Below are 27,972 nucleotides of genomic sequence, written 5' to 3'. Positions count from 1 at the left end.
TATATTAGCTTTAGGGCATGATAAGCCCAAGCCACGATATTTTTTTCACTTTGTGCAACGCAATAATATCCATACTACGAGAAAAAAATACTTCAATGTTTAAGTCGGGCCTCAGAATAATAAAAGACTTGTCGCAGCAGCTGATCAACAGCTGTCAGCTGTCACTGTCATAATATGTCAAATTGATAATTTATTTTCATGTGGCAACATTTTAGTTGGGAATTTGAATTTCTGAGCAGCCGTTTTTCTCCGGTTTGAATTTTACAAAGTGATTTTGCGTAACATCGAGTTCACGTTTTTCTAAAGTATCTTTTGAAGTTTTTGTCGAAATATCTATAATGGCAGACACCACCCGTGCCTCTAGAATCACATCCTACAAGAATGCAGGCCAAGGAACGACCGTAAGTACATTATTCTTTGTTCCCCTTGGTATGGGTAACTTTTGATTTTTTTCAATATTTAAGCTGAAAAGGGAATAATTATCGCAATTTACCTTCCCTTCCTACTTCAGTAATGGGTTTATTGTGTGGCTTAGTTGCAACTTAGTCGTGTGATTGTCGTCAGCTGATCGAAATCATGCTTAAATTTTTGTCAGGGCCGTTCTACTTCCATGGTCCATAATATAATCTTAGTTCCCTGGTTATAAATGAAATTTGGATTCAATATACCAGACAAGATTCTTCAGGTTCTTCAGGAAATCAAAATGTCTAGGTTTTATGTCCAACATTTTTTGCTAACCAAAAGGAGGTAGTTAATGAGATTGATAGATTCACTCATAAAAATGAAGGGAGAAGTTTAATCACATACGACAAAGTGTTTTATGAATCTATGGACTTAATGAACAATTATTCTTTGTTATACATCACTAAGAACACAAACATAAGAACAAATATTTGTCATTAAACAAATATCCCCTCGGTGAAGACTTGGGTTAGGTGGCTGGTAATAATTGCATGCGGAAAGCCATAGGGGTACTTTAGGAGAAACCTAGGTCCAGCAGCCAAATGGTGATGATGATACAATTATTAAAGACATAAGTAATTGTCTTTTAAATACCTCCTTTCCAGCCAAGTCTCTCAACACAACTGCTCATAGTACACATACTGTTCGCATATTTGCAAAATCATAAAAAAGCCCTCCCTGCATTGGCAAATTCTCATCAACATCTTACATTACTAATAGAATAACTAAATCATTATATTAATTATTTCTTTAGAATTCTTTAGTATACTTGACCCCTCTTTAATCAAAATATCCTTCCTCCCTAAGGTTGTCTTGAAAAAATCGCTTTAAGCGATAAGACTGTCATTTTTGTACATATTTGTTAGTATTGAAGTTATGTAATTTTATTTTATGTGTGTGTACAAATAAAGAATAATCTATCTATCTATCATTCCCAGGAGCTCCGTCGCAAGCGAGTGGAGCTGAGCGTGGCACTCCGCAAGCAGGCCCGCGATGAGCAGCTTCTCAAGCGCCGGGCCATGTCCCCGGAGGCCGGCGACGAGGAGACGCAGCCCACTGAAGAGCTGCCCAGCGTGCAGGAGATTGTACAGGGTGTGTTTATTTTGTTATTAAAACTGGAACACATAGAGATTGTTATTTGAAATGAAATGAAATTCGTTTATTTTTCAACATAGAATATAAGAATTACTTGTCAAAAGTCATAATCTACCACCATTTCACAAAGGCCCCGTCATTAAGGAGGAAATAAATTTTTAATCAACAGAGTTAAAAAATATTTTAGTAACTTAACAATAAAGGTTGATTTGATTGGATTTGCATCCAGTGGCTTGCTTTGGTAGAGGCTGACCCGCAGTGGATTGCTATAGGCTCATGATGGTGAACAATAAGTTAGATTTTAACATCTTTCGGTAGTTAAGTATGGCCACCTCTTCATTATCAGTCTGTGATCATATTGCTGGACATAGGCTCTCCCAAACAGCACAACACTTGGCCATAGATCCAGTGACCCAGAGGGCGTTGTTTTATGGTAGGTACTTGTACTGTTTGTCACTAGCACAGTAAATCCTGCCTGTATCATGTGTTTAGTAGGTAACAATGCGGTTACTGAAATGGTATCATACTTCATCTCCAGGGTGGCCTTGTATGAAACAGGGTGACAAAGGACATCAATACCACCAATTTATTGTATGACAGTATACCCCTGTAAAGCCAGCAACAAAATCATGTTGTGTGTTTTTGCAATCCTAATCTTAATGTAATCTTTCTATGTAACCTGTGTATTGTGTTAAGTAAATAAATAATATATCTTCCTAACTAAATTCCTCTCAACCCTTACAGGCCTGAAGAGCAACGACCTGGCAACGATGACGTCATCGGCCCGCGCCGCGCGCCGCATGCTGTCTCGCGAGCAGAACCCCCCCATCAGCGTGATGGTGCAGGCGGGGGGCGTCGCGCCGCTGGTGGCTGCTCTGGATAGAGATGACTGGTATGTAAAGGGCGAAGGCGAAAGGAAGATGAGATCCATAGGCGAAAGTAATTAGAATTCATTAAAACGCTTTCGCTCTAGGCGAGAATGAAGGCGAATCCGAAGGCGAAAGATGGCGATAAATGAGATCCATAGGCGAAAGATAGCTAAGGATAAGTTTCCAGGTAAAAGGTATTCGCTCTAGTCGAAAGCGAAAGATGGCGACAGATTCGACGATAGTAAGACACTTATTCCTCATCAACCAACTGCCTTGTCCTCTAAATGATGACTTCATCTACTGATCTATCTATGTATGTATCTGTCTCGAGAGCAGAACCCCCCGATCAGCGTGATGGTGCAGGCGGGGGGCGTCGCGCCGCTGGTGGCTGCGCTGGATAGGGATGACTGGTATGTAATAATAATAATATGTTGGGACATCTCACACTCGGCTATGCGACCCAAAACTAAGCAGAGCCTGAATTAGTGCTGCAGTGAAAGTTACTAATATTCAGCAAGACGCCTTAGGGCGCCTTCAAATTAGTCGCTAAGTGTCGCGCGGCTGCAGCGCTGCTGCAGCGCTGCAGTCGCGCTGCTGTCAAAATCCATATAAATTTTGTAATTTAAAAGATGCGCGACTGCAGCGCTGCAGTCGCGCGTTAATAATTTATATGGAATTTAGACAGCAGCGCGACTGCAGCGCTGCAGCAGCGCTGCAGCCGCGCGACACTTAGCGACTAATTTGAAGGCGCCCTTAGACTTAGACGAGGGCGACGGCGAAAGTGAAAGATGGTGACGCCGACGATGTTATTCAGTAAGACACTTTAAAATATTGTTGAAGTGGTGATTAGAATGGTATTTGACATATTTATGAGGCATTAGACTGTGCTTAACATCTGTTGAACACCATTTAAGTTAAAAGAGCTATCGTTGGTAGTAAGTAAGAAACCTATTCCTCATCTACCAACTGCCTTGTCATCTAAACTATGACGTCATCTATCTATCTATCTATGTATGTATCTGTCGCTCGAGCAGAACCCCCCGATCAGCGTGATGGTGCAGGCGGGGGGCGTCGCGCCGCTGGTGGCTGCGCTGGATAGGGACGACTGGTATGTAGAGGGAAAAGGATACAGTATTGTAGATCAGAAAACTCTGAAAAGGCATTAAAAAACAAACATTAAGCCTGCAATTTCCCGAATACGAAGGTAAATCCTTCGGATTCGGCGAAGACAAGAGCGAAAGCGAAGGCGACAGATGGAGACAGATGAGATCCATAGGGACAAGACGCGAGACTTCCGCAAGTTACTGGCATCCAGCAGCCGCTTTCTTCTAGGAGAGCAAAACAAAATTTAGTAAAAGGCCTAGTGTAAAGCGAAAGATGGCGTCGGATACGTCGATAGTAGTTAAGTAAGACACTTATTGACCAACTGATTGTCCTCTAAACGATGCCGTCATCAGCCCGCGCAGCTCGCCGCATGCTGTCTCGCGAGCAGAACCCGCCGATCAGCGTGATGGTGCGCTGGATAGAGACGACTGGTATGTAGGTGAAGGCGAGAGCGAAAGAGAAAGATGACGACGGTAGAATGAAAGGCGAAAGTAACTGGTATTTAGCAAGACGCTAGATTGCGACGGATCCGACTGTGGTATTCAGTAAGACACTTATTCCTCATTGACCAACTGACGTGTTCTCTCAACGATGACGTCATCAGAACCCGCCGATCAGCGTGATGGTGCAGGCGGGGGGCGTGGCGCCGCTGGTGGCTGCGCTGGATAGAGACGACTGGTAAAGATAAAGATAAATGTATATATAGGGTGAAGGTTAAAGCGTAGGCGGAAAATATAGATGGCAGCTGTAAGGTCCAGGCGCTGCTGGTATTTAGCAATGCACATGAAAGTATTAGGGTCAATTCAGACGTACCACAACCACACCACAGCCACAACCACACCACAACCACGCGGTGTGGTCGGGCGTATATTTTGTATTGACAATGAATAATCCAATTCACACGTGCCACATTTTGCCGTTGTTATCGACCACCTGTGTAATACGACCACATCGCAACCACATCGCAACCACAACGCAACCACATCGCAACGCAACGCCGCCACGCGGCGGCGGCACCGCGGCAACCTGTTTTCCGTATTAACTGCACACGACGACGTGGTTACCACATCGCAATGACAGCGACAACGCAACCACATCGACATTTTGTCGCTGCCACAACGCAACTGCAAAAAGCCGCTGTCACACAATTCACACGTAACCACAGCTTGACCACATTTTGTCGCTGCGACGTGGTGTGGTTGTGGTACGTGTGAATTGACGCTTAGTGGAAGTACGAAGTGACTTTTCTATTGACATAATAATGTACAATAGACAATAGAAAACTGTTGGTTGAGTTTACAAACTCCTTTCAACATCAAAATCGTATAAAAAGTAAGATATAGATAGATAGAGTTATAGAAACTGGCAGTTAGTGAGAGCGAAAGATGGCAGCGGATGTAAGGCGAAAAATACTGGTATTCAGAGGCATGATGTAGATTGTAGGTACTCATTTACATCATCAGCCTGTAATCATGGATGTAATCGTGCAGGACATTGACATCTTCCAAGGAATGCCACAGCAATCTGCATCTCTGTCCTCGGCCTTCCTAATCCAGCCACTACCGGCTATCTGTCGTATGATCCGTCCCAATCCACCTTTAAACAGTGTTGGTAACTGCTTCATCACGTTGTTGCTATATACTCCTTACATCTTGTTGCTATAAATATAGTCCATACTAACCCCTCTCTCTCCCCCACAGCGCGGACCTGCAGTTCGAGGCGGCGTGGGCGCTCACCAACATCGCGTCCGGCTCGCACGACCACACCATGGCCGTCGTAGACGTGAGTACAGCATCACATCTTATAATACACTCACGAGCAATGAAAATGTTCCAGTGACAATAGCACCAAATAAATCCTTGTAAGGAGGTGGCTAGAGGAGAGGAGTGAAACCCGTGAGTACTGAGTAGATACTGATTTATTAGTCATAAGGTTACATACGTGCACACGAATAGTATAGGTATAGGTAGATAATATATGTATTAGTAACTAAGTAGATCTTATAACTAGGTATACCTAGGTATACACCACACCTAAACGGAATTTGCAATATTGAAGTACATTTAACAGCGCATCAGAAATCCAGAATATGTTCAAATTTTAATAAAATAATATATGTATAAGCCGTGGTCCCCTTAACAACTGCTTCGGCAGCAGTCGTTAAGTCTATTTTAGAGGCCTTCGGGCAGCTTGAAAACATCTGACAGTCGGGTTGCCCACTTACCCGACAACTCTCTCAGCACAAGCTTGCTAGTGTTGGAAACCAACACGGACTTAGTCAGTCCCCAATTTCATGCTTAATCGAGCAACTTTGCTGAAACAATTAAATATACAAATTTACTGGGCCAATTTCTGTGTCATTTTATTGTATTGCTACAAGAATCTATTTGTGATGTGTATTTTGTGAGCTTATGAATGATGTGTCTATTTCTAGGCATATAAAACCTATGTCCATAATGCCTGCATCTAAAATTGATCATAAGTAAAGTTTCTAATGCAACAATATATTCTACCCTATGTCGTGTACACCTTTAATAGGCTTTTACCACCAAATTATAGTTTTATATTGCTCTTCATTTAATGTTGTTTAAGCTGGTGTTCCAGATTTAATAACAAAAAAATCTGCCTAAACTTTCCAGGGCGGAGCCATCCCCAAGCTAGTCCTGCTTCTATCCCGCGGAGGCGCAGTCGGCGAGCAGTCGGCCTGGGCACTGGGCAACATCGCGGGCGACGGGCCGGAGACGCGGGACGCTGTGCTAGCCCGCGGCGCGCTGCCGGCGCTGCTGCCCAGTCTGGTGCCCGCCGCGCCCCGGGCTAGGCTCAATACTGCTGTGTGGACCTACAGTAATTTGTGCAGGTGGGAGACAGCGCTTTTTGATAGTAAGACCGCCTTTTCTAACGTACCGATAGGAAAAAAACGCTTTTTGGCAAAAAATACATAATAACACCTTTGGTGTCTTAATTGGAAGAAATCGCTTTTTGCGATAAACTCACCCTTGGTGTCTTAAGTAACTATAGACGGATTGCTTTTTGCAATAAGACCACCTTTGTTGTCTAAATTGGAAGAAATCGCGTTTTGCGATAAACTCACCTTTGGTGTCTATATTGGAAGAAATCGCTTTTTGCGATAAGACCACCTATAGTGTCTATATTATAATAGAAGAAATCGCTTTTTACGATAAGACCACCTTTAGTGTCTAAATTGGAAGAAATCGCTATTAGCCACAATCCTTTGGCGTCTATATTGGAAGAAATCGCTATTTGCGGTAATAAGACCTTTGGTGTCTAAATTGGAAGAGAGCGCTTTTTGCAATTAGACCACCTTTTGTGTCTATATACTGGAAGAGATCGCTATTGTTCGCTCGGCAACATCGCGGGCGACGGGCCGGAGACGCGGGACGCTGTGCTAGCCCGCGGCGCGCTGCCGGCGCTGCTGCCCAGTCTGGTGCCCGCCGCGCCCCGGGCTAGGCTCAATACTGCTGTGTGGACCTACAGTAACTTGTGCAGGTGGGAGACATAGCTTTTTGGTAGAGAGACTGCCTTTTGTGTCTTATAGCGACTAGAAGAAATAGGTTTTTGCAAAAAAAACTCACTTTGTGTCTAAATTGGAAGAAATCGCTTTTTGCAATAAGACCGCCTTTTCTGTCTAAATTGGAAGAAATCGCTTGTTGCGATAAACTCACCTATGGAATCTTATGTAACTATAGAGAGATCGCTTTTCGCAATAAGACCTTTGGTGTCTATATTATATTGGAAGAGAGCGCTTTTTGCGATAAACTCACCTTTGGTGTCTTAAGTAACTATAGATAGATTGCTTTTTGCGATAAGACCACCTTTGGTGTCTAATTTGCAGTAAGACCACCTTGACCACCTTTGGTGTCTAAATTGTAAGAAATTGCTTTTTGCAATTAGACCGCCTTCAGTGTCTATATACTGGAAGAGATCGCTATTGTTCGCTCGGCAACATCGCGGGCGACGGGCCGGAGACGCGGGACGCTGTGCTAGCCCGCGGCGCGCTGCCGGCGCTGCTGCCCAGTCTGGTGCCCGCCGCGCCCCGGGCTAGGCTCAATACTGCTGTGTGGACTTATTGCAACTTGTGCAGGTGGGTGCGCTGAGAGAGACTCGTTGCGGTGAGTCCGCTGGTAACATAGCGGGCTACGGAGCCGAGACATGGGACTGAGATAGGTTTTTACCTCTGAAAACGCGACCATTCTCTTATAGACAGTATTTTTGCGTTTTCTTCACCGGTTTAGACCATCTACTTGCAGTTTCCATTACGATTAGATTGGTAGTTGGAAGTGACAACCAACTATGTATTCTCTATGGTGGTGTAAGTACCTGCACATGGCTCTCTCGAGTGGAACCATTGTGCATATCCCCTTGGTCTTAACTGCCTCCCTAGTATTGGACCTTTTCCCGGCACGCTGGTCCACTGCGGGTTGGTGGGTTCACACATCTGTACCTGTCATCAGCTGATTCACCCTGCTGATCTTTTGGCCCCAACAGTCACAATTTTCGCCCCCTCCTATTCATAATTCATAAAGTATATTTCATCTTATTCCAGGAACAAGAACCCTCTGGTGGACTTCGAGTTGGTGGCGCCTGCGCTACCCTACATCAGCGAGCTACTCACCATTGAAGATCAGGATGCTCTGGGTAAGAATACGGCATCTCCAACCCGCCTGCCAAGCGTGGAGATTCTGGTATAACACCTTCTGGAGGAGGACTGTGGTGGACTATTTATCGGTTTAGTCAGCCCGGACTGGCTAGTCATGCATCATTGTGACAAATGCTACTCCAGCTCTAGTATTCTATCTATCATAGCGAGCTGGTTTTCCGCATTTAGCCTTTTATATGGCCCATTATGCGTGAAATGCCTACTTGGGGTACTAGATGTTAGCCACCCAAGCTAATGCCAGAATGCCAGTAGACGACCTAGGTTACTGAAGACTTCCCAGAGAAACTGTAGTATCACACCTCCAGTCTTGGAGCCTTATCTTAAGGTCCGGTTCATCCTGAGAAGTCCGCATTTCATAGCTAACCGGACAGGCTAATTCATTAAGCACTGTGACAAAAGCCATTCCATCTGTAGTATTTATAACCAATGAAAGAATTTAGAATAAGATGCAATAATAATTCTACTCATCAAGAACTCATTCAAATCTGATACTTTATTTACATGCCTTTCACATCTAAACCTCAACTCTCTCCCACAGCGGACGCCTGCTGGGCCCTATCCTACCTGACCGACGGACCCAACGACCGGATAGAAGCGGTGCAGACCACGCCGGGGCTGCTGCCTCGCCTGGTGGCTCTGCTGGAGCACCGCAGCGCAGCGGTCAAGACCCCCGCTCTTAGAGCCGTGGGGAACATGCTCACCGGCAGCGATGTGCAGGTATGGAGGCTGGAGAGACTGGAAGAACGAGCTTTTTGTAATAAGACCACCTTTGGTGTCTTAAGTAACTATAGAGACATCGCTTTTTGCGATAAACCACCTTTGGTGTCTATATTGGAAGACATCGCTTTTTGCGATAATAACACCTTTTGTGTCTATATTGGAAGAAATCGCTTTTTGCGATAAGACCACCTTTGGTGTCTATGTATATTGGAAGAAATCGCTTTTTGCGATAAGTACACCTCTAGTGTCTAAAATGGAAAATCGCTTTTTGCGATAAGACCGCCTTTGGTGTCTACATTGGAAGAAATCGTTTTTTGCGATAAGACCACCTTTGGTGTCTATACTGGAAGAAATCGCTTTTTGCGATAAGACCGCCTTTGGTGTCTATATTGGAAGAAATCGCTTTTTGCAATAAGACCACCTTCAGCATCCGCACTGAGAGAGATCGCTCTTGGCGGTAAGTCCGGCCGGATAGAAGCGATGCAGACCACGCCGGGGCTGCTGCCTCGCCTGGTGGCTCTGCTGGAGCACCGCAGCGCAGCGGTCAAGACCCCCGCTCTTAGAGCCGTGGGGAACATGCTCACCGGCAGCGATAGATAGATAGATAGATAGATAATTCTTTATTGCACACAAACACAGAAATTACAATAGAATATGCACAACATAGACGGTACAAATGGCGGCCTTATTACTAAGAGTAATTTCTTCCAGACTACCTCGGAGGAGAGAAATTATACAAAAGAAAAGGGGAAAGTGCAAAAAATTACAAACATAACTTATGTGCAGGTATGGAGGCTGGAGAGACTGGAAGAAATCGCTTCTTGCGATGAGTACACCTCTAGTGTCTAAATTGGAAGAAATCGCTTTTAGCGATAAACTCATATTTGGTGTCTTAAGTAACTATAGAGACATCGCTTTTTGCGATAAACCACCTTTGGTGTCTAAATTGAAGGAAATCGCTTTTTGCAATAAGACCACCTTTGGTGTCTATATTGGAAGAAATCGCTTTTAGCGGTAATAACGCCTTTGGTGTCTAAATTGGAAGAAATCGCTTTTTGCGATAAGACCACCTTTGGTGTCTATATTGGAAGAAATCGCTTTCTGCGATAAGACCGCCTTTAGCATCCGCACTGGTCGAGATCGCTCTTGGCGGTAAGTCCGGCCGGATAGAAGCGGTGCAGACCACGCCGGGGCTGCTGCCTCGCCTGGTGGCTCTGCTGGAGCACCGCAGCGCAGCGGTCAAGACCCCCGCTCTTAGAGCCGTGGGGAACATGCTCACCGGCAGCGATGTGCAGGTATGGAGGCTGGAGAGACTGGAAGAAATCGCTTTTTGCGATAAGACCGCCTTTGGTGTCTATATTGGAAGAAATCGCTTTTTGCAATAAGAACACCTTTGGTGTCTAAATTGGAAGAGATCGCTTTTTGCGATAAACCACCTTTGGTGTCTATACTGGAAGAAATCGCTTTTTGCAATAAGACCACCTTTGGTGTCTAAATTGGAAGAGATCGCTTTTAGCGATAAGTACACCTCTAGTGTCTAAAATGGAAAATCGCTTTTGGCGATAAGACCACCTTTGGTGTCTATATTGGAAGAAATCGCTTTTTGCGATAAGTACTTACACCTCTAGTGTCTTAAATGGAAAGTCGTTTTTTGCAATAAGACCACCTTTGGTGTCTATATTGGAAGAAATCGCTTTTTGCGATAAGACCGCCTTTTGTGTCTATATTGGAAGAAATCGCTTTTTGCGATAAGACCGCCTTCAGCATCCGCACTGGTCGAGATCGCTCTTGGCGGTAAGTCCGGCCGGATAGAAGCGGTGCAGACCACGCCGGGGCTGCTGCCTCGCCTGGTGGCTCTGCTGGAGCACCGCAGCGCAGCGGTCAAGACCCCCGCTCTTAGAGCCGTGGGGAACATGCTCACCGGCAGCGATGTGCAGGTATGGAGGCTGGAGAGACTGGAGGAAATCGCTTTTTGCGATAAGTACACCTCTAGTGTCTAAAATGGTAAATCGCTTTTTGCGATAAGACCGCCTTTGGTGTCTATATTGGAAGAAATCGCTTTTTGCGATAAGTACACCTCTAGTGTCTAAATAGGAAAACCGCTTTTTGCAATAAGACCACCTTTGGTGTCTATATTGGAAGAAATCGCTTTTTACGATAAGACCACCTTTGGTGTCTATACTGGAAGAAATCGCTTTTTGCGATAAGACCACCTTTGGTGTCTATACTGGTAGAAATTGCTTTTTGCGATAAACTCACATTTTGTGTCATAAGTAACTTTTGCGATAAGACCGCCTTTGGTGTCTATATTGGAAGAAATCGCTTTTTGCGATAAGTACACCTCTAGTGTCTAAAATGGAAAATCGCTTTTAGCGATAAGACCGCCTTTGGTGTCTATACTGGAAGAAATCGCTTTTTGCGATAAGACCACCTCTAGCATCCGCACTGGTCGAGATCGCTCTTGGCGGTAAGTCCGGCCGGATAGAAGCGGTGCAGACCACGCCGGGGCTGCTGCCTCGCCTGGTGGCTCTGCTGGAGCACCGCAGCGCAGCGGTCAAGACCCCCGCTCTTAGAGCCGTGGGGAACATGCTCACCGGCAGCGATGTGCAGGTATGGAGGCTGAAGGGAGTGGAAGAAATCGCCTTTTGCTATAAGACCACCTCTAGTGTCTAAGATGGAAAATCGCTTTTTGCAATAAGACCACCTCTAGTGTCTAAAATGGAAGAAATCGCTTTTTGCAATAAGACCGCCTTTAGCATCCGCACCTCGAGAGATCGCTCTTGGCGGTAAGTCCGGCCGGATAGAAGCGGTGCAGACCACGCCGGGGCTGCTGCCTCGCCTGGTGGCTCTGCTGGAGCACCGCAGCGCAGCGGTCAAGACCCCCGCTCTTAGAGCCGTGGGGAACATGCTCACCGGCAGCGATGTGCAGGTATGGAGGCTGGAGAGACTGGAGGAAATCGCTTTTTGCGATAAGTACACCTCTAGTGTCTAAAATGGTAAATCGCTTTTTGCGATAAGACCGCCTTTGGTGTCTATATTGGAAGAAATCGCTTTTTGCAATAAGTACACCTCTAGTGTCTAAATAGGAAAACCGCTTTTTGCAATAAGACCACCTTTGGTGTCTATATTGGAAGAAATCGCTTTTTACGATAAGACCACCTTTGGTGTCTATACTGGAAGAAATCGCTTTTTGCGATAAGACCACCTTTGGTGTCTATACTGGTAGAAATTGCTTTTTGCGATAAACTCACATTTTGTGTCATAAGTAACTTTTGCGATAAGACCGCCTTTGGTGTCTATATTGGAAGAAATCGCTTTTTGCGATAAGTACACCTCTAGTGTCTAAAATGGAAAATCGCTTTTAGCGATAAGACCGCCTTTGGTGTCTATACTGGAAGAAATCGCTTTTTGCGATAAGACCACCTCTAGCATCCGCACTGGTCAAGATCGCTCTTGGCGGTAAGTCCGGCCGGATAGAAGCGGTGCAGACCACGCCGGGGCTGCTGCCTCGCCTGGTGGCTCTGCTGGAGCACCGCAGCGCAGCGGTCAAGACCCCCGCTCTTAGAGCCGTGGGGAACATGCTCACCGGCAGCGATGTGCAGGTGTGGAGGCTGGAGAGACTGGAAGAAATCGCTTTTTGCGATAAGTACACCTCTAGTGTCTAAAATGGAAAATCGCTTTTTGCGATAAGTACACCTCTAGTGTCTAAAATGGGAAATCGCTTTTTGCGATAAGACCGCCTTTGGTGTCTATATTGGAAGAGATCGCTTTTAGCGATAAACACACATTTGGTGTCTTAAGTAACTATAGCGACATCGCTTTTTGCGATAACCACCTTTGGTGTCTAATTTGCAGTAAGACCGCCTTTGGTGTCTTTATTGGAAGAAATCGCTTTTTGCGATAAGACCGCCTTTGGTGTCTATACTGGAAGAAATCGCTTTTTGCGATAAGACCACCTTTGGTGTCTAAAATGGAAAATCGCTTTTTGCGATAAGACCGCCTTTGGTGTATGTATTGGAAGAAATCGCTTTTTGCGATAAGACCACCTTTGGTGTCTAATTTGCAGTAAGACCGCCTTTGGTGTCTTTATTGGAAGAAATCGCTTTTTGCGATAAGCTCACCTTTAGCATCCGCACTGGTCGAGATCGCTCTTGGCGGTAAGTCCGGCCGGATAGAAGCGGTGCAGACCACGCCGGGGCTGCTGCCTCGCCTGGTGGCTCTGCTGGAGCACCGCAGCGCAGCGGTCAAGACCCCCGCTCTTAGAGCCGTGGGGAACATGCTCACCGGCAGCGATGTGCAGGTATGAAGGGTTCACAGAAGATTAGACGTATTTAAAAAAAATGCTGTCTATCCGTTTTGGACCTACAATGCGTAACACCATATAACGTAACATTCTAACTTTTTGTTTATAGAGGAATATAAAAGCCTAAGGGTGTTTTCAATCGTGATCGAATCCGCACGCTGTTAACACCCTTAGATATCGGTTTGTGCGTTTATGTTATTAGGTATTTCACACAAAAACTACTGAACAGATTTCAATGAAATATTCCACCCATGATACTTTTTATCTCTGAATTCTAACAACTTTATATGGCGAAGCGAATTTCTCGAGAAAAGTAGTACTAAATAAGAGCTCTTGTCTCGCAAAAGACATAATTCTTGTCTATAACTTATAGGTACATAATATCTGTCTAGTAGTTTCCACGAAACGTCAACAGACTTGATACGTATATAAAGGCTTTGTCAAACAGAATACGTTACTCTTAACTTGACGCGGCGCTATGACGCAAGTTGTGTTTGTTGTACGACTATGGTAAAATACCGTCAAACAGAGCGTCAGCCGAGTTGCTTTTTCGCTCTGACGCGCGTTAGTAACGCTTTCTTTTTGAAGAAGACTTTTTAAACCAGCAAAAAAAAAACGCTACTACCCAAAAATACCCTTCTAAATTATTAATAAACATAATTTCCTCTACCCCCAGACGGACCGTTGCCTAGACGCCGGCTGCATGCCGCCACTACTGGCGCTGCTGCAGTGCAGCAAGCCCTCGCTAGTGAAGGAGGGAGCGTGGGCCATGTCCAACGTGTTGGCTGGCACACACGCGCAGATAGAGGTATGGTGATGATGATGATGATGATAGTGATTGGTATAGTGGCCTATAGTGGCTTGGGGTAGCTATAGACGGAGATAAAGTTGTTTCACAGCGCTGTATTTATCCCAAATCGCGATATACTTAGTTACGTAAAATTTTAGTAATACCTCCGTCCCGGCAGCACGGGTCCGCTATCGACGTCGATAAACTCGTACTGTGTTTATCGCGAATCGCGGTATAGTGAAATAAAATACGTCGCCAAATGTCCTCGCTGCACGGATTCCATATCGACGTAGATAAACTTGATAAATGCGTTCCACCAATCACGGCGCCTTATTTATCGTGAATCCCGATATAGTAAAATAAAATACCTGTCCCCGCGGCACGGATTCGTTATCGACGTAGATAAAATTGTTTGAAGCTCGTTCCACAAATCACAGAATCGTATTACGCAATATAGTGAGGTTTTTCTCTGTCAGTAACAGAACCGTGCAACGGGGACTGAGGGGTTACACGTGTGTACCGCGAATCGCGATACACTGACGTTTATCTACGTCTACGTCCGTCCATATCCGAATGCGGGGAGTAGCTAGTTTACTTTGACTAGGAGACTGATATGCCACACTTGGGCTGGCTGGGCGCGGGCTGCTGCCGCCACTACTGACGCTGCTGCAGTGCAGCAAGCCCTCGCTGGTGGAGGAGGCGCGTGGGCCGCGTCCAACGTGCTGGCGGCACAAGCAAGCAGATACAGGTGGGGTGATAGTGACTGGTGTAGCGGCATGGGGCAGATATCGACGGAGATAGATAGATAAACTCGTTGAACGCCAGTGGAACAGTATTTATGGCGAATAGCGATATAGTGACTTTTTTTACGTCGATAACGAACCAACGAACCGTGCAGCAGAGGTCCCAGTATACAATAAAGTTTGTCCTGTACTCACTGTGGGTTGACTGGTAGAAAATGCGTTTAGCACCCTTTGATCACTTATTGATATACCTTTTTATGCAATAAAGGATTAAATAACCAAAAAAATTATACCTAATTATCATTTTACAACAAAGAATAAACATTTTAATTTGTAATTACAGCGTGCCATTGACGGGGGCGCTCTGGCGCTGCTGGCAGCTCTACTGGACCACGCCGATGTCAAGTGAGTAAAAACATCTATACAGTACACAGAGTCTCATAAGTTGACATAATCCCGTTAAGAATCGTAGGGTTTCGTAAAGTTATGGGACACTCTGTATATCTCTTGTACATGTGCAATATAGTATGTGTTATATGGTGGGCCCACCAAACGTATATAAATTATATACATTTGATACGTCACTCGAGAAGACTTCTTTCGTGCCCCCTACTTCGGTTTCCAACCTACATTGTTAATTCCAATAACATCACGTACATTGTAACCTATATAAATATTATGCAATAAATAAAGGTTTTCCCTGCTTTACTTCCCCAGATGCCAAAAAGAAGCAGCCTGGGCGATCACAAACCTGTGCCTAGGCGGCGCGCCCGCCCAACTAGACCGCCTATTCGCCGTGCAGTTCCTAGAGCCGTACACGCGCCTGCTGGCCAGCCCCGACCACCGCGCCGCCGCCGTCGTGCTCGACGGACTTACGCATCTGCTGCAGGTGTGTAGGGTGTCCCACGCCCATGCCGATCACACATGAAGGAGGATTACGTTAAATGTTGAAGATAGGCCATTTTACTGAAAAGAGATATGACTCAATGAAACTCAGGAATGGAACCTGCCGTTAGATGGCGTTAGTGTCTGCCGCAGCACGGGTCTGCTATCGACGAAGGCAAACAACGAATTCATGACGGATACTAACATACTTTTGTCATAAAAGTCTAACCTAACTTCCCCTTTTCTTGTGAATCATTTCACTCCTCCGAGGTAGTAGTAGAGGTAGTCGTGGAAGAAATTAGGTATACTTAGTAATAAGGCCTCCAATCTCATCAATCAATCCAATTGTACCGTCTACCGTACCGTTGCGCGTATTAATTTCCTTTTGTAATTTCTGTGTTTATGTGCAATAAAGTATTATCTACAAAAAATTTACAAATACAAAATATCTAAAAATCTGTCTGTCTAAATAGTTATTTTTAACGTATTTTGTATTTTCACTCTCAGGCGGCGGACCGCTACGGGCAGGTGGAGGCGCTCTGCATCCGGCTGGAGGAGATCGGCGCGCTGGACAAGATCGAGGCGCTGCAGCATCACGAGAACGAACAGGTATTGCGTCAGATAATGTACCTATACTCTGTCCATGATATTAATGTTTTTTTGACATTCGTAATCCCATACATATTTGATGACTGCAAACGAAGGCCAAGTTGAAATTCACTCAGCGAGCAATTGAAAGAGCTATGCTTGTGTCTCTCTGAAAGATTGTATCCGCAACGAAGTTATCCGACAGAGAACTAAAGACACCGACATAGCTCGCACAGCTCAGCTGTCAGGTCCCTCCCTATCGTCAGGATTATAAAAGACCTGTAGAGTGATATTTGACTCAGCAAGGGGAGTCACAATCGAAGGCATCAAAAGAGGGCGTGAAACGTAGCAGTATTGACAAATCGCTTTCAAACGAAATTATTATGTATATTTTTACATATAACCTTATACCTAAGACCTATTTCTATTTCTCTCCCTACAGATATACAAGAAGGTGGTGCACATAATGGACACATACTTCGCGGAGACGGAGGACCAGGCCGCCCCGGAGGCAACTGATGACCAGTACCAGTTCGCCGCGCCTTCAGGGGAGAATATACAGTTCTAGTGAGACTGAACTTGTGGGGTTACCACCACCGCACATTAGCAATTAACAATCCTTAGCTCTAATTTCACAATAGTCGGTTAAATCGTAACCAGGGAAAGGTTGATCAGTTATACGCACAGGGGTATAATCGTGACAGTTCTGACATTGCGAAAAAGAGACGCTTAGCTACATTAAGCGTAAGAAAGAAACGTTAAGCTGTAAATGTTTTTTGTCCTTTTTGCTGAGGCGCCTGTTTACGTCAGTTCTCTGTGCCAAACAATGAAACAAATGAAAAATCTGTGCCAAACAAAGGCTGACAGTTACAACAAAATTTTCTAAATGCTATTTATTTTTGATTTGCTAGTGATTTGTGGGTGTTTATTAAGTTTATTAGACTATTATCATCACTTAACGAGTGTGTGACATGGGTGGGTGGATTTTGTTCGGTTGTATAGAGCATATTGAACGAAAACACGATGGAATAATGGATGAGATATATTTTCACATGTAAGTAGATACTATCAAGTTTAACAAGCTTACATTCATCATAGTACTATCTATTGGTTCGATTTTAATATAAAACGATACAAATTTTAATACTGTAAGGTCTTTTAGTATCAGTTTTAAGTAAAAATTACGAGGTACCATATCATAACAAATCACATGGTGTTGCAAGTTATTGAAAATTTATTTTACCCACAAATATTATAGTATGCAAAGAAAACACTAGAAATTGTAACGGACTCGGGTTGGGTTTACAAATGGGGCACACGAATTCGGTTTTTGTGAAGATTGTATTTTGTAGAAGTCATTCTCCTCTTTCAAATGAGGTGCCTCTCATTGTGAGGAAACGTTCGTTTCGTTTATTTCTTCTATGTGTGATTTCTTCTGTATAATATAAAGTTTATTTTATTGATACGAAATACGTGTTTCCTTTAAAAAAAAACCCATCACATATTTGGCCCACGATTATAATGCTCATGCTCATCCATTTATCTCTGCTTCATAGGTTTCCGACAGAAAAAAAATATCAAGAAAATGGATAGACATTACCGGTCGCACAAATTGGGAACCAAAGAAACATACAAAAATTGTGTTCGGCACATTTTGAAGAGGATTGTTTCGATTGGACGAAGACAATGAATCATACAATCAACTCAGTTTGTGTATATTAAACAATTATATTGAAATCAAATAAGTATGAGTAAAGTTTTTTTTCTTATATCGTCGGTTGACAGGAAAAACTCACTAAGGCAGATTTTTCAATATTCAGATAAATGTTATCTGGGTAATACAAACATTGAGAAACATTGAGACGCAACAGCATCAAAATTATTTCCCAGCAAAACTTTTATCTGGCTATTGAAAAATTAGCCTTTAGTGTCTTTTTCCTATCAACCGACGATATACTCAAGTTTTGTTTTTGTTATTATGATAAGTTAAATTTCCCCATATTTAGGTTTAATTTTTTTGTCGGCAACATCTATGGTTTGAGTGAGAAAGAGAATAGTGCACACGGCGATTGCCAGTCTAGAGGTAGTAGGTCTATGGTTATACGTCATCTCCATATAAAATTCTTGACAGATGTGTCAAAAGTCAACCGTTCATACCTGGTTATGCTCTAACCGACATTGGAGAAATTGGCACTTAAGCAGCGACGCTACCTTGTCAAATCTAACGTAACTTGTATGGGTTGTTAATTGATAATGAATCGGTGGTGGTAGGGTAGCTGTCGTTAGATACTCGATTCAGGAAAACCGAATGTGCTGTGTTTTCATGTGATCGATGTATTAGTTTTACGGCGATTGATTGGAGAGAAGTCACAACTGTTGTAGAATGTAGATATAATTAATCAATTTTAAGTGCAAAGCATGCTGCTTTGTCATAAATTAGCAACAATTTAACACAGATAATAATTAGGACCAAGTAAAATCAGCGCTGGTCGCATATTTATACATTGAATACTAAGATTACTGATTACATATTACAAGGTTCTGAAAAAATCAATGTAAATGTTATCAGTTTTCTTGATGATTTTGAACTCTTTTTTCGGCTAAAATAAGTCTGATCTATTGTGATACATTTTAAGATATTGTTAGTTGGCTATGACGGGGAAATGAAAAACACGTTTTATTTAATATAATTTGTAGTGTTGTTAAGATATATTCATCATAAGAAATTATGAAAACCGCCATTTTCATTTCCCAGGCACAGCATATTATTTTTGTAAGTTACTTTTTATTAATAAACTTTTAAATCATAAAAAAATGTTTTTGTTTCGATTTCACTAGATGTCACTTATTGGAAAGTACATAGATACTAACCCCTTCATTCATAGAAAAGTTACAGAACGTTTTAGCGATTAAACTGTTTTAAAAGGGGGTAATAAATAGTAATAATAAGACCCGTGTAAAAACGGTCAAGGCAGAAAGAGACAAAACCTCGACAAAACAAATATCGTTCATGATTTTTTTATACCTTATCCTCTTTGAAGTGTATATTCTGACTTGACCGTTTTTTCTTAGGTCCAACGTCTAGAGCATTGGTACTCAACCTTTTTTACATAAGGGCCACAAACACAAGTCATGGTGTCGCGGGCCGCAAGCAATTTGTTAAAACTATTATAAAGCGATGTTAACTATCGAATAATTATATAAAAAAACACATGCATATACTACTCTGTGTAAAAAGTATCGGGATTAGATCAATAAAATAAAAAATGATTGTTATTCATCCAAATTTATTTCACCACCTTCAAAGTATGCTCCTTCAGAAATGATACACATACAGTGCAACTAAAAAGTCCTGGCAATAAACAGTGCGATTTTGCTAAGACTTTTTATCATTTTCAGTTATTTATTTACATTTATTTACATACATTTTATAAATAAAATACCGATTGCAATGATTTTAAGAGGAGTAGCGTCCTCTTTGACTATCGTGGTGTTGTGCACTCGGAATTCTTGCTAGAAAGTCAAACGGTAGGAAAATAATATTATTTGCGGGTTATATGTATAGAATTTAATACAGCAAATTCGACGAAGATATGTGGGAAAAAATCGAGAAAACATTTTGCACCACGATATCCCGCCTTTCGCACAAGGATCATCATTGTGAATTGTTAATGAATTTTTGAGCAAACACTCAACAAATATCATCGAGCATCCACCATATTAACCAGATATGGCTGCAGCTCACGGCTCTAGCTTCTTTTTTCCTAAACTCAAATTACCACTTCGAGGCACTGTTTACAATCGATAGAAGACCATAAGGAAAAATCGCCGCGAGTACTAAACACAACTCTGAATACAGCGTTTAAAAAAAATGTAATGATGATTGTTTAAAGCTGCGTACACACCGGGCCAACGAACGCCCAACGAACGCCAACGGTTATCCTAACGATGGATATTAACATACATAATACAGGGCAGATTGCAGAAACGAAGGCCAACGAAAAACGTTCGTTGGCGTTCGTTGGCCCGGTGTGTACGCGGCTTAATTCGTTGGCGTATGTGTATCGTTTCTGAAGGAGCAAACTTTGAAGGTGATAATTTTTTTTTGGATGAATAACAATCATTTTTGTTTTATGGATATAATCCCCATACTTTTTACACATAATGTTTAATCTCTATTACCTCTCATGGCACACGGGCCACTGATAAAGGCCCGGCGGGCCACATGCGGCCCGCGGGCCGCAGTTTGAGTATAGCTGGTCTAGAGAACCCCTGATTCTGGTACATTGGTAGGGGGTGCAAAATTTCCATTTGTTTTTAGATATTTTTTGTCGTTTTCGAGATAAACAAGGAATTAATATTACGATCGCTTTGATTAAAATGAACCAAATAATTAAAAGACCATGAGCAAAGCAAGCGATCCAATGGACCGATGAAGACAGTACAGTACACTAGTTATTATTCTGTGACATAGCCGGTGGTGGCTGGATGAGGATGGCCGAGAACAGAGTGTTGTGTTTCTCCTTGGATGAGCCCTATGTCCAACAACAGTGGACGATTCTGAGCTGATAATGATTTAAAACAAACGCAATATTTTTTTAAACAATTCTTTATTGGATAACTTTTCGTCTATCTACAAAATTAATATAACTTACATAATTCGAATCTATTAGTAATTTAAATTGTTAAAATGACTATAAGTACATAATCTTACTATATCACAACACAAAATAAGTACCAATTTATAACGTCAAAGTATGTACAAGCCAGTTTTGACGGCCCGTAGCTCAGGCGGTAAAGAAACTGCTTCCCAAGCACAGGGTCCCGGGTTCGAATCTCGTCTAGGGCAAAGTCTTGTTATAGTGATGACAACTCCTAACTTTTTACTAATTTTGACACCCTTTTGATAGCTTCGTTTGGTATCGGATGGTACACAAAATAATAATTTTGGTAATTTAATAATTCTTTGTATATTTATTCTTTTGCCCGGTAAATACGTATATTGTTTCTGTATTACATATAAATTAAGTATACTTCTAAAATATTTAAAAAGCATCAAATAATAAATAATTTAACAAGCCATTGAGCTATGTACATATGATTCTCGCACACAAAAGCTAATAAGATCTCTCTGTCTATAAATAAATGCATATTATATTAAACAACGACTTACAAAATAGACGAAACATAAAAAATGGGCTTCGCATTGATGTTAGGCAGAGCTGAGTCCTATTTTTTGTAAGTTGTTGATATTAAAATATGAATAAACGGGATGTAAGATACCTACATGCAATTTTCAAGGAATGTACTTTTACACACGATTTTTCAATTCCTATTCTATGATATACAATCTGTCGGTGTATGAATTTGTCCGCTGGACCAACGATCTTAGTAGATGGTAAATTTAAAATACAATAACACAAAAATAAAATACAAGTGACGGGATGAGGCGTATCACGGACAGAGCAAGATTACAGTACGTCTAGTAGGGATTTGATAATTTGTAGAAAACTAAAAAAGTTCATGTTTTCTCACATACAAAGTGGCGCCTCTAGCGATAGCGGAAACTATCATGAAACTTTTGATAGATAATGTTTGCAGATGACAGAAGAAAACGTAAAATTTATACTTTTTGTTAATTGAAAAACCCGTACTAGAGGCTCAGGTTGATGATGATTTATGTATGTAAGTATTCGAGTTTTTTTCCAAATAAATTGCGTTTAAGTCATCCAAAAACTACTGAGATATGTGTGTACAAAACATTTTATCATTTACTTTGTACTGTCATGTTAATTGTAAGTATAGTTAACGAGGAATGTATCTAACTATAATTTCATTTTCTAAAAGTACAAGTCACACCCTGAATCCTAGAATAATTTATAATAATTTTACGTCACTATTATTATAACTTATTTATAAGATCACATTCCTTAAGCATTTTAGGGACATGGTTTAAGCCATTTACAATATTGGGTGAATGGGGTATGACGAACATCAGCATAGTACTTGATTTTGATGACGATTCTGAAGGGACAAAATTTAATTTTAGCAATGTCAAACAGATTATATTTAAGATTAGATTTTTTTTAGTACAAAATGAAATGTATGTAAGATTTCGTAGTCTAATTTACAACAAATAATTTTAGGTTTAGACAGCACAAAAGTTTGAATTTGTGCCTTCAGAATCGACAAAAAATACATTAAAAATGGTTGTTGTATCTATCATAGACAAAATAGACGAACAGTCTCAAACAGAGGAATCGTACAATTTTGTCTATGGATTAAACCCCAATCACTGGTTACCTATATGTAAATCTCAAAAGTGCGTTTAAAATAGTGCATTAATAGTTAAAATAACATTTTTTTTTATTGATAAGTACAGAAATAACCTATTATTCTTTTTTTCCTCTTATTCAGCTTATTTTACATTTTACGTGTATTGATAAATGTATTATATTTTTACAAATAATGTACAGTATAATATTTGTGTTTTAAAGTACATTTTAAAATCTCATTTCATTAAATTTCAGTAAGATTTAAAATAAAATACATAGATAGATTTTAATGAAAATTAAGCTAATGCTTCCTAAATCAATTTATAAATTTCACCTGAGATATTGTTTCAAAAGTAATCCGGCTATTTTACTCACAAGAACATAATAGTATAAAAAAGTACTATCAAAGTATAGATCAAGACCTACCCCCTTATTCATAGAGAAGTTACAATACGTTTTAACTAATAAACTGTTTTGTCCCTCTCCGACAAAGAACAATTTGTTTCTTGACAGAGAGGGACAAAACAGTTTATTAGTTAAAACGTATTGTAACTTTTCTATGAATAAGGGGGCTATTCTTTATTACAAAAAAGTGTTGTCAATATACAACTACTCACCGAAATAAAATAGACTTTACAATTTATCTAAAAACAAATAAAACAAATACTTGTGCACATTGCATCTTAAATTACACTGTCGATCAAAGTCTTTCAATTCTCACTTTAAGTTATATCGTCCACCATATTCGAAGCCACTTAAAATTTCGCCTCCATTTTAGACCTTTAACTCGTTTTTAGCTAAATTAAAAACCGTCCTCACTCAAAAAACATCATATTTATTTGGTCTTTCCTCTAAAACATAGTCGGATCCATGTTTTAATTAGCCTTCTTAAAGCACCCTCGGGGTCTATTCCTAATTTTCACCACCAAAACTCAATATCTTAGAAACATATTTGGTAAATGTCCACGAAATTCAACCACTTACTGGTGAAACGTTCTAGAATCACTTAGAATTCCTTTGGCATTGAGATCACTTCCAAACAAATCACTAAAAATCAACCAAAACTTGAGCCAATATTATCGTTGCCGCTTCTCCTTTTGTTCATTAGATTTTGGGCTCAATTTTTACGGCACAAAAGTCTAAAACGGGTCAGCTGTGCCGTCGTGGGGGTCTAACCTAGGTTCAGATTGGCACAGCTGTCTCATATGTCCACTTCACATATTTTTCTCTTCTGTGCGAGCCCGTATTTGTCCTTCTTGATCAACTCTTGTTTCAGCCGCAGGTATGTCTCTAGTCTGGAGAGAGCGTATTCCTGAAAAAAACAATCATATTTTCTATAAGTATATGTTCCGATTCTCTTTAAATTGTTGTAAAATTAATATTAAATTATTAAAAAAAATATGCTACCAGTTACATCGGGTTTATCGCGTTGCTATTGGTCCATGTAATTTATTACTGCGTTCCTATTGGTCCTAACAATGACCCATCTCACTCTGTCAATATCGGAAATGTGTGAAAGAACTACTCATTACACTTTTTTTTAATAAAAATAGAGTATATAACAGTAGTTTTTGTGTAAGATCATTACTTCTAAACTGATTTAACTGTCAAAACTAACAAAGAGGGCTTGCGTTTTTTCAAACTAGTTACTTACCCAGTAACCGAAAGGTATCTTGCTCTTGGACGCGTTGACGACGGACCACAGACACCAGAACAGGTGGCTCGCCAGCGCAAACGCGTCCACTTCGTACAACAGATGGTTCACCTCTTCAATGGAAACTGCAGCGTCTTTGTCCTCGCCCAGATTGCCGTGGTAGTGCTTCAGGTATTCCTTTATGAAGATTTCCTGGAAACGTGACGGAATTTTTAAGTATTTTATGTATAAAATAGTTTAAAAAAAATATTTGAGGGGGGGGGGAGTTGTTTTGTAGGTTTTTTTTCTATCGTTTATTTTTTTGTTGTTTGAAAGAGTTAAAGTCGTAGAAAATAAATAGCTAGGATGTCATTGTTTTGCGCAAAGGATATAAAAATATGTACATACTGATAATAATATGTTACTCAATATTGAATCTTAGTTACTGACAATATTTATAGCGATCTGTAGTTCCAAGGCTATCCTAGATAGAATAGAGATCTGAAATAGCAAAAACTATTTTTATTATAGTTGCCTACATAAAATTATGAAGTTAATTGAAAAAATGCTAATTAAAAAAAACAATAATCGATTGCAAAACAATGACACAAAAAAACAGCAGTCAGAAAAAAGTAAAAAAATAACTCTTGACTCTGAATTTTGAATTCTATTAAGTCAAATGAAGGAAATACATGCATAATCACATTTTTTACAATTCACTGACTGGCCGAAAGTAAAAAAAAACGAAATAAGTCAATTTCCCTGAATACTTTTTACTCGTTTCCGACCCGCGCCTGTCCCGAGTTTTTTTTCTGGTCCACACATTGGTCCATGGTCCAACAGCCGTCGAAAATGGTCCCGCCATAAGGCCGGCTGGCTCACCGTAAGGACTAAAAACCAAGCATAAAAACACAAGCTGCGTAGTGGCAGAAAAAAATGGTAGATCCCAGTATTTTTTTCCAGTAAGCTATGTTTTTATTGTATTTTTTGGTGCCTGTACCATGTTTTTTTTTTTCCTTTTTTTAAATATTACTATTTTAGACTTTATGAAAGATGATAACGGCACCAAAATCACAAGCTTTTTTCATGACCTCCCCATTACTCTTAGTTTTTTGTGTTTCGGAAAATGTCTAGTTATTAATACGTCAAAAGTATCTAGGCAGAAGTTAGAACCTCTGAAATAATATCCTGAATTACAAAATTATTGGAGCACAGAAATAAATACATTTATTTTTCTTTTTAGAGGTTTTTTTAAATATACAAAGACCATAAATACTTTTGACCGTGTTTTTTTCTTTTTATGAGTTAATGACTTATACGAACCTTATGAAGCTATGACGCAAGGGTCACTTTTGCTCGTCTGTAACTTTAAAAAGATGATCAAAGCATGGCTGGCAAGCAATTTTGATAATTTCAGTATTCATTTGTAATAAACTCATCATATAGTTTATACAAGACATAATAATAATAAGGCAAAATGTAGGTACTAAAAGAGGTACTTTTATCAAGATTGCTTACATACAAAGCCGAAATGATTCATATGGATACCAAAAATTGTGAAAGGTAAAAATTTTGATGAAATTTAAATTTACCGTGAAATGTATGTAAAAAATTAGCAAAAAATGCACCCAGTCAATCGATTTTTCACATATCCATGCACACTCTCAACTGTGTCAAAATATTGACGTAATTATAGCCAATAAACATCCTTAAAAACTTCACAAACGCTGTAAAAACCCCTCACATTGTCAATTCAAAAAAAATATCCAAAAAATTCAACTAACCTTCTGTTCAAGAGTAGGCCCGTTCTCTTGATTCTCATAGTAGAACGGAAACTCGTTGTTCGTATAATCGTAGGCCCACTCTTGAAAGTGATTCGCAATGTCGAATCCTCTGTAATTATACGCGCAGTACTCAAAGTCTATCAGCACGAGTTTAGGTTCCCCACTGTCAGATATATGGCTGGATACGCTGTCGCTTGTGTTGGCGTCTTCTAGGAGTTGGTCCGTTTGGAGGAGGTGTTGGGCCGCCGTGGAGGTGTAGTGGAGATCGTCGTAGGGAGACGATTGGACCTCGTCTTCTAGCATTAGGATGTTGCCTGGTGGGAAAAATATTAACGGTGATTTTTGAGAGCATTTTTACCCTGGTTGAAGATCAGGGATCAGACTTTTAAAGATAGATAGCCTTAGACAGGTAGTCGCCAGTGGCTGCATGAGGAAGGCTGAGGACAGAGTGTTGTGATAAGGCTAATCATCTAACCTCTGTGACAAACCCTAGACCAGCTCTAGTGTTGTCATTAACAAGCTAAGTGGACATACATCCTCTCCTAAAGAGCGCTCTTTAGGAGAGGTCTAGATTGGAACATTACGGGCTGATGATGATGACAATCTTCTCAGCCAGTCGACTACAGCGTTAGAAACAGTAGCGCTGGTTTAGTGAAAGGTTAGCTAGTCACAAATAGTCACAATAGCATCTGTTCCTGACTTTCCAAGGTGCGCCGGTCGATATAAAGTACAGGTGATACGTCACTCGGGGAGGCTCCATACGCTGCTGATGATGATGATGATGATAATGTTGACGACGTACCTTCCTGCATGTCATTGTGACAGAAAACACACGGCGAGTCCACCGTCGCGATGTACTTCTTGAGCCACTCTATCTCGTTGGCGAAGTCCACGTCTTTTAGGCGCTTTATGATTTTGGCTTCGTCTTCATTCTGAAACAGACCAATTATATTGTGAATTTGCGGAGCGGAGGACCGGTGGTAGCTCAGTCAAGCGCCCGCTTCTAACGCCAGAGATGCGGGTTCGAATCCCGCCGTGGACATGTACCAATGAGTTCTTTTAACTTAACAATGTATACCATCGCTCTGACGGTGAAGGAAAACATCGTGAGGAAACCTGCATATCTAGATTTAGCACATCTACTACATATGTGAACCCACCAACCCGCAGTGGACCAGCGTGGTGGGAAAATGGTCCAAGTTTAGGCAGGCAGTGTAGATCTTTGGGATATGCACAAAGGTCCCATTCGAGAGAGCCAGGTACAGGTACCCCTACAGAGAATAGAATAGAATACTGTGTTTTTTGTCACAAAGTCGTAGAACGAGAAAATTACCTTTCTTTCAGTTTGCTATACCACTTTAGAAAAACCCTGTAAATGATGATGGGCACAAATATATGGAAGCCGGGACCAGCACCAATAGAAATGAGTGATACGTCGTTGAAAAGGTATTTTTTAGCAGAATATGAATAACGGAAGCGCTAGTCTTGATTTAATGTCCAATTAGAATAATCGTACCTTGAAAGTTTTTATATTTTATTTCTGTAATTTTAATGTTTTTGTTAGTTTTTCACATTCATTTTTAATTTTTATAACAAAATGATCATATTTCATATAATATTATATTTGTTTATTATCTCAGTAAATAAAACCAGTTGAAAGTAATTTTCCAATTTCAATAATACTTGTTTACGTGTATTACGCCCTAACTGTCATCAGAAGAGAGAGTGCAATGCAATAGAAAAATACTTCCTTCCGACGAATATATTTCAAAATGGAAAACTTATACGGATTTGTATCCAACGATGTATGTCTCGTCTTTATTGGACATAGGTCCCAAAACGCCCATTGTCATTTAACTAACTGTTTTCCTTCCCATTCATATCTTCAAAGAACAATAATTAAGAATTAAATACGCACATTAAACTGCATTATCAGTGGTTGCTAATGACTATAATTATCATTATAACCAGCCATATTGTTTATCTAATGTAATTTATTTATTTATCTAGAGTAATAACGGGGTCAAACTGTCAGGAACCAGT

The 27,972-nt window shown here is 40.9% G+C and overlaps 2 protein-coding genes across 5 annotated transcripts in view; one reads left to right on the top strand and one right to left on the bottom strand.

Annotated features, from left to right (window-relative positions):
- Positions 1-87: 87 nt before the first annotated feature.
- On the top strand, positions 88-16,913 carry LOC105398300 (importin subunit alpha-1). The gene is made up of 12 exons (XM_048632097.1): positions 88-401; positions 1,401-1,554; positions 2,302-2,449; positions 5,231-5,312; positions 6,170-6,387; positions 8,095-8,186; positions 8,747-8,925; positions 13,908-14,039; positions 15,108-15,169; positions 15,482-15,653; positions 16,157-16,258; positions 16,680-16,913. Exons 1-12 carry the CDS (start codon positions 339-341, stop codon positions 16,803-16,805), a joined length of 1,530 nt encoding a protein of 509 aa, XP_048488054.1. The 5' UTR covers positions 88-338; the 3' UTR covers positions 16,806-16,913.
- Positions 16,914-23,327: 6,414 nt separating this feature from the next.
- Positions 23,328-27,972, bottom strand: part of LOC105398255 (choline/ethanolamine kinase) — a 35,063-nt gene continuing 30,418 nt past the window's right edge. For 2 of the 4 annotated variants that reach the window (XM_048631981.1, XM_048631980.1), the window contains exons 6-9: positions 26,732-26,861; positions 25,930-26,243; positions 24,167-24,358; positions 23,328-23,824 (exon numbers count right to left, since the gene is read on the bottom strand). In XM_048631981.1, coding sequence (XP_048487938.1) covers positions 23,714-23,824; positions 24,167-24,358; positions 25,930-26,243; positions 26,732-26,861 — 747 coding nt within the window. In that variant the 3' untranslated portion in view covers positions 23,328-23,713. Of the gene's footprint in view, positions 23,825-24,166; positions 24,359-24,681; positions 25,036-25,929; positions 26,244-26,731; positions 26,862-27,972 lie in introns of those variants that run through there. The other 2 variants (XR_007268082.1, XM_048631982.1) reach the window with 2 other exon arrangements.

The sequence above is a fragment of the Plutella xylostella genome, chromosome 30 (genome assembly GCF_932276165.1).
Source record: "Plutella xylostella chromosome 30, ilPluXylo3.1, whole genome shotgun sequence".
Classification (NCBI taxonomy): domain Eukaryota; kingdom Metazoa; phylum Arthropoda; class Insecta; order Lepidoptera; family Plutellidae; genus Plutella; species Plutella xylostella.
The sequence above is the reverse complement of the archived record's forward strand: the minus strand, read 5'-3'. Positions and strand labels throughout refer to the sequence as shown.

Coding starts and splice junctions, on each gene's coding strand:
- LOC105398300 (XM_048632097.1), top strand. CDS start 339: ATGGCAGACACCACCCGTGCCTCTAGAATCACATCCTACAAGAATGCA. Junction 2,450..5,230: donor GCTCTGGATAGAGATGACTG/GTATGTAAAGGG, acceptor TCTCCCCCACAG/CGCGGACCTGCAGTTCGAGG. Junction 15,654..16,156: donor GACTTACGCATCTGCTGCAG/GTGTGTAGGGTG, acceptor TTTCACTCTCAG/GCGGCGGACCGCTACGGGCA.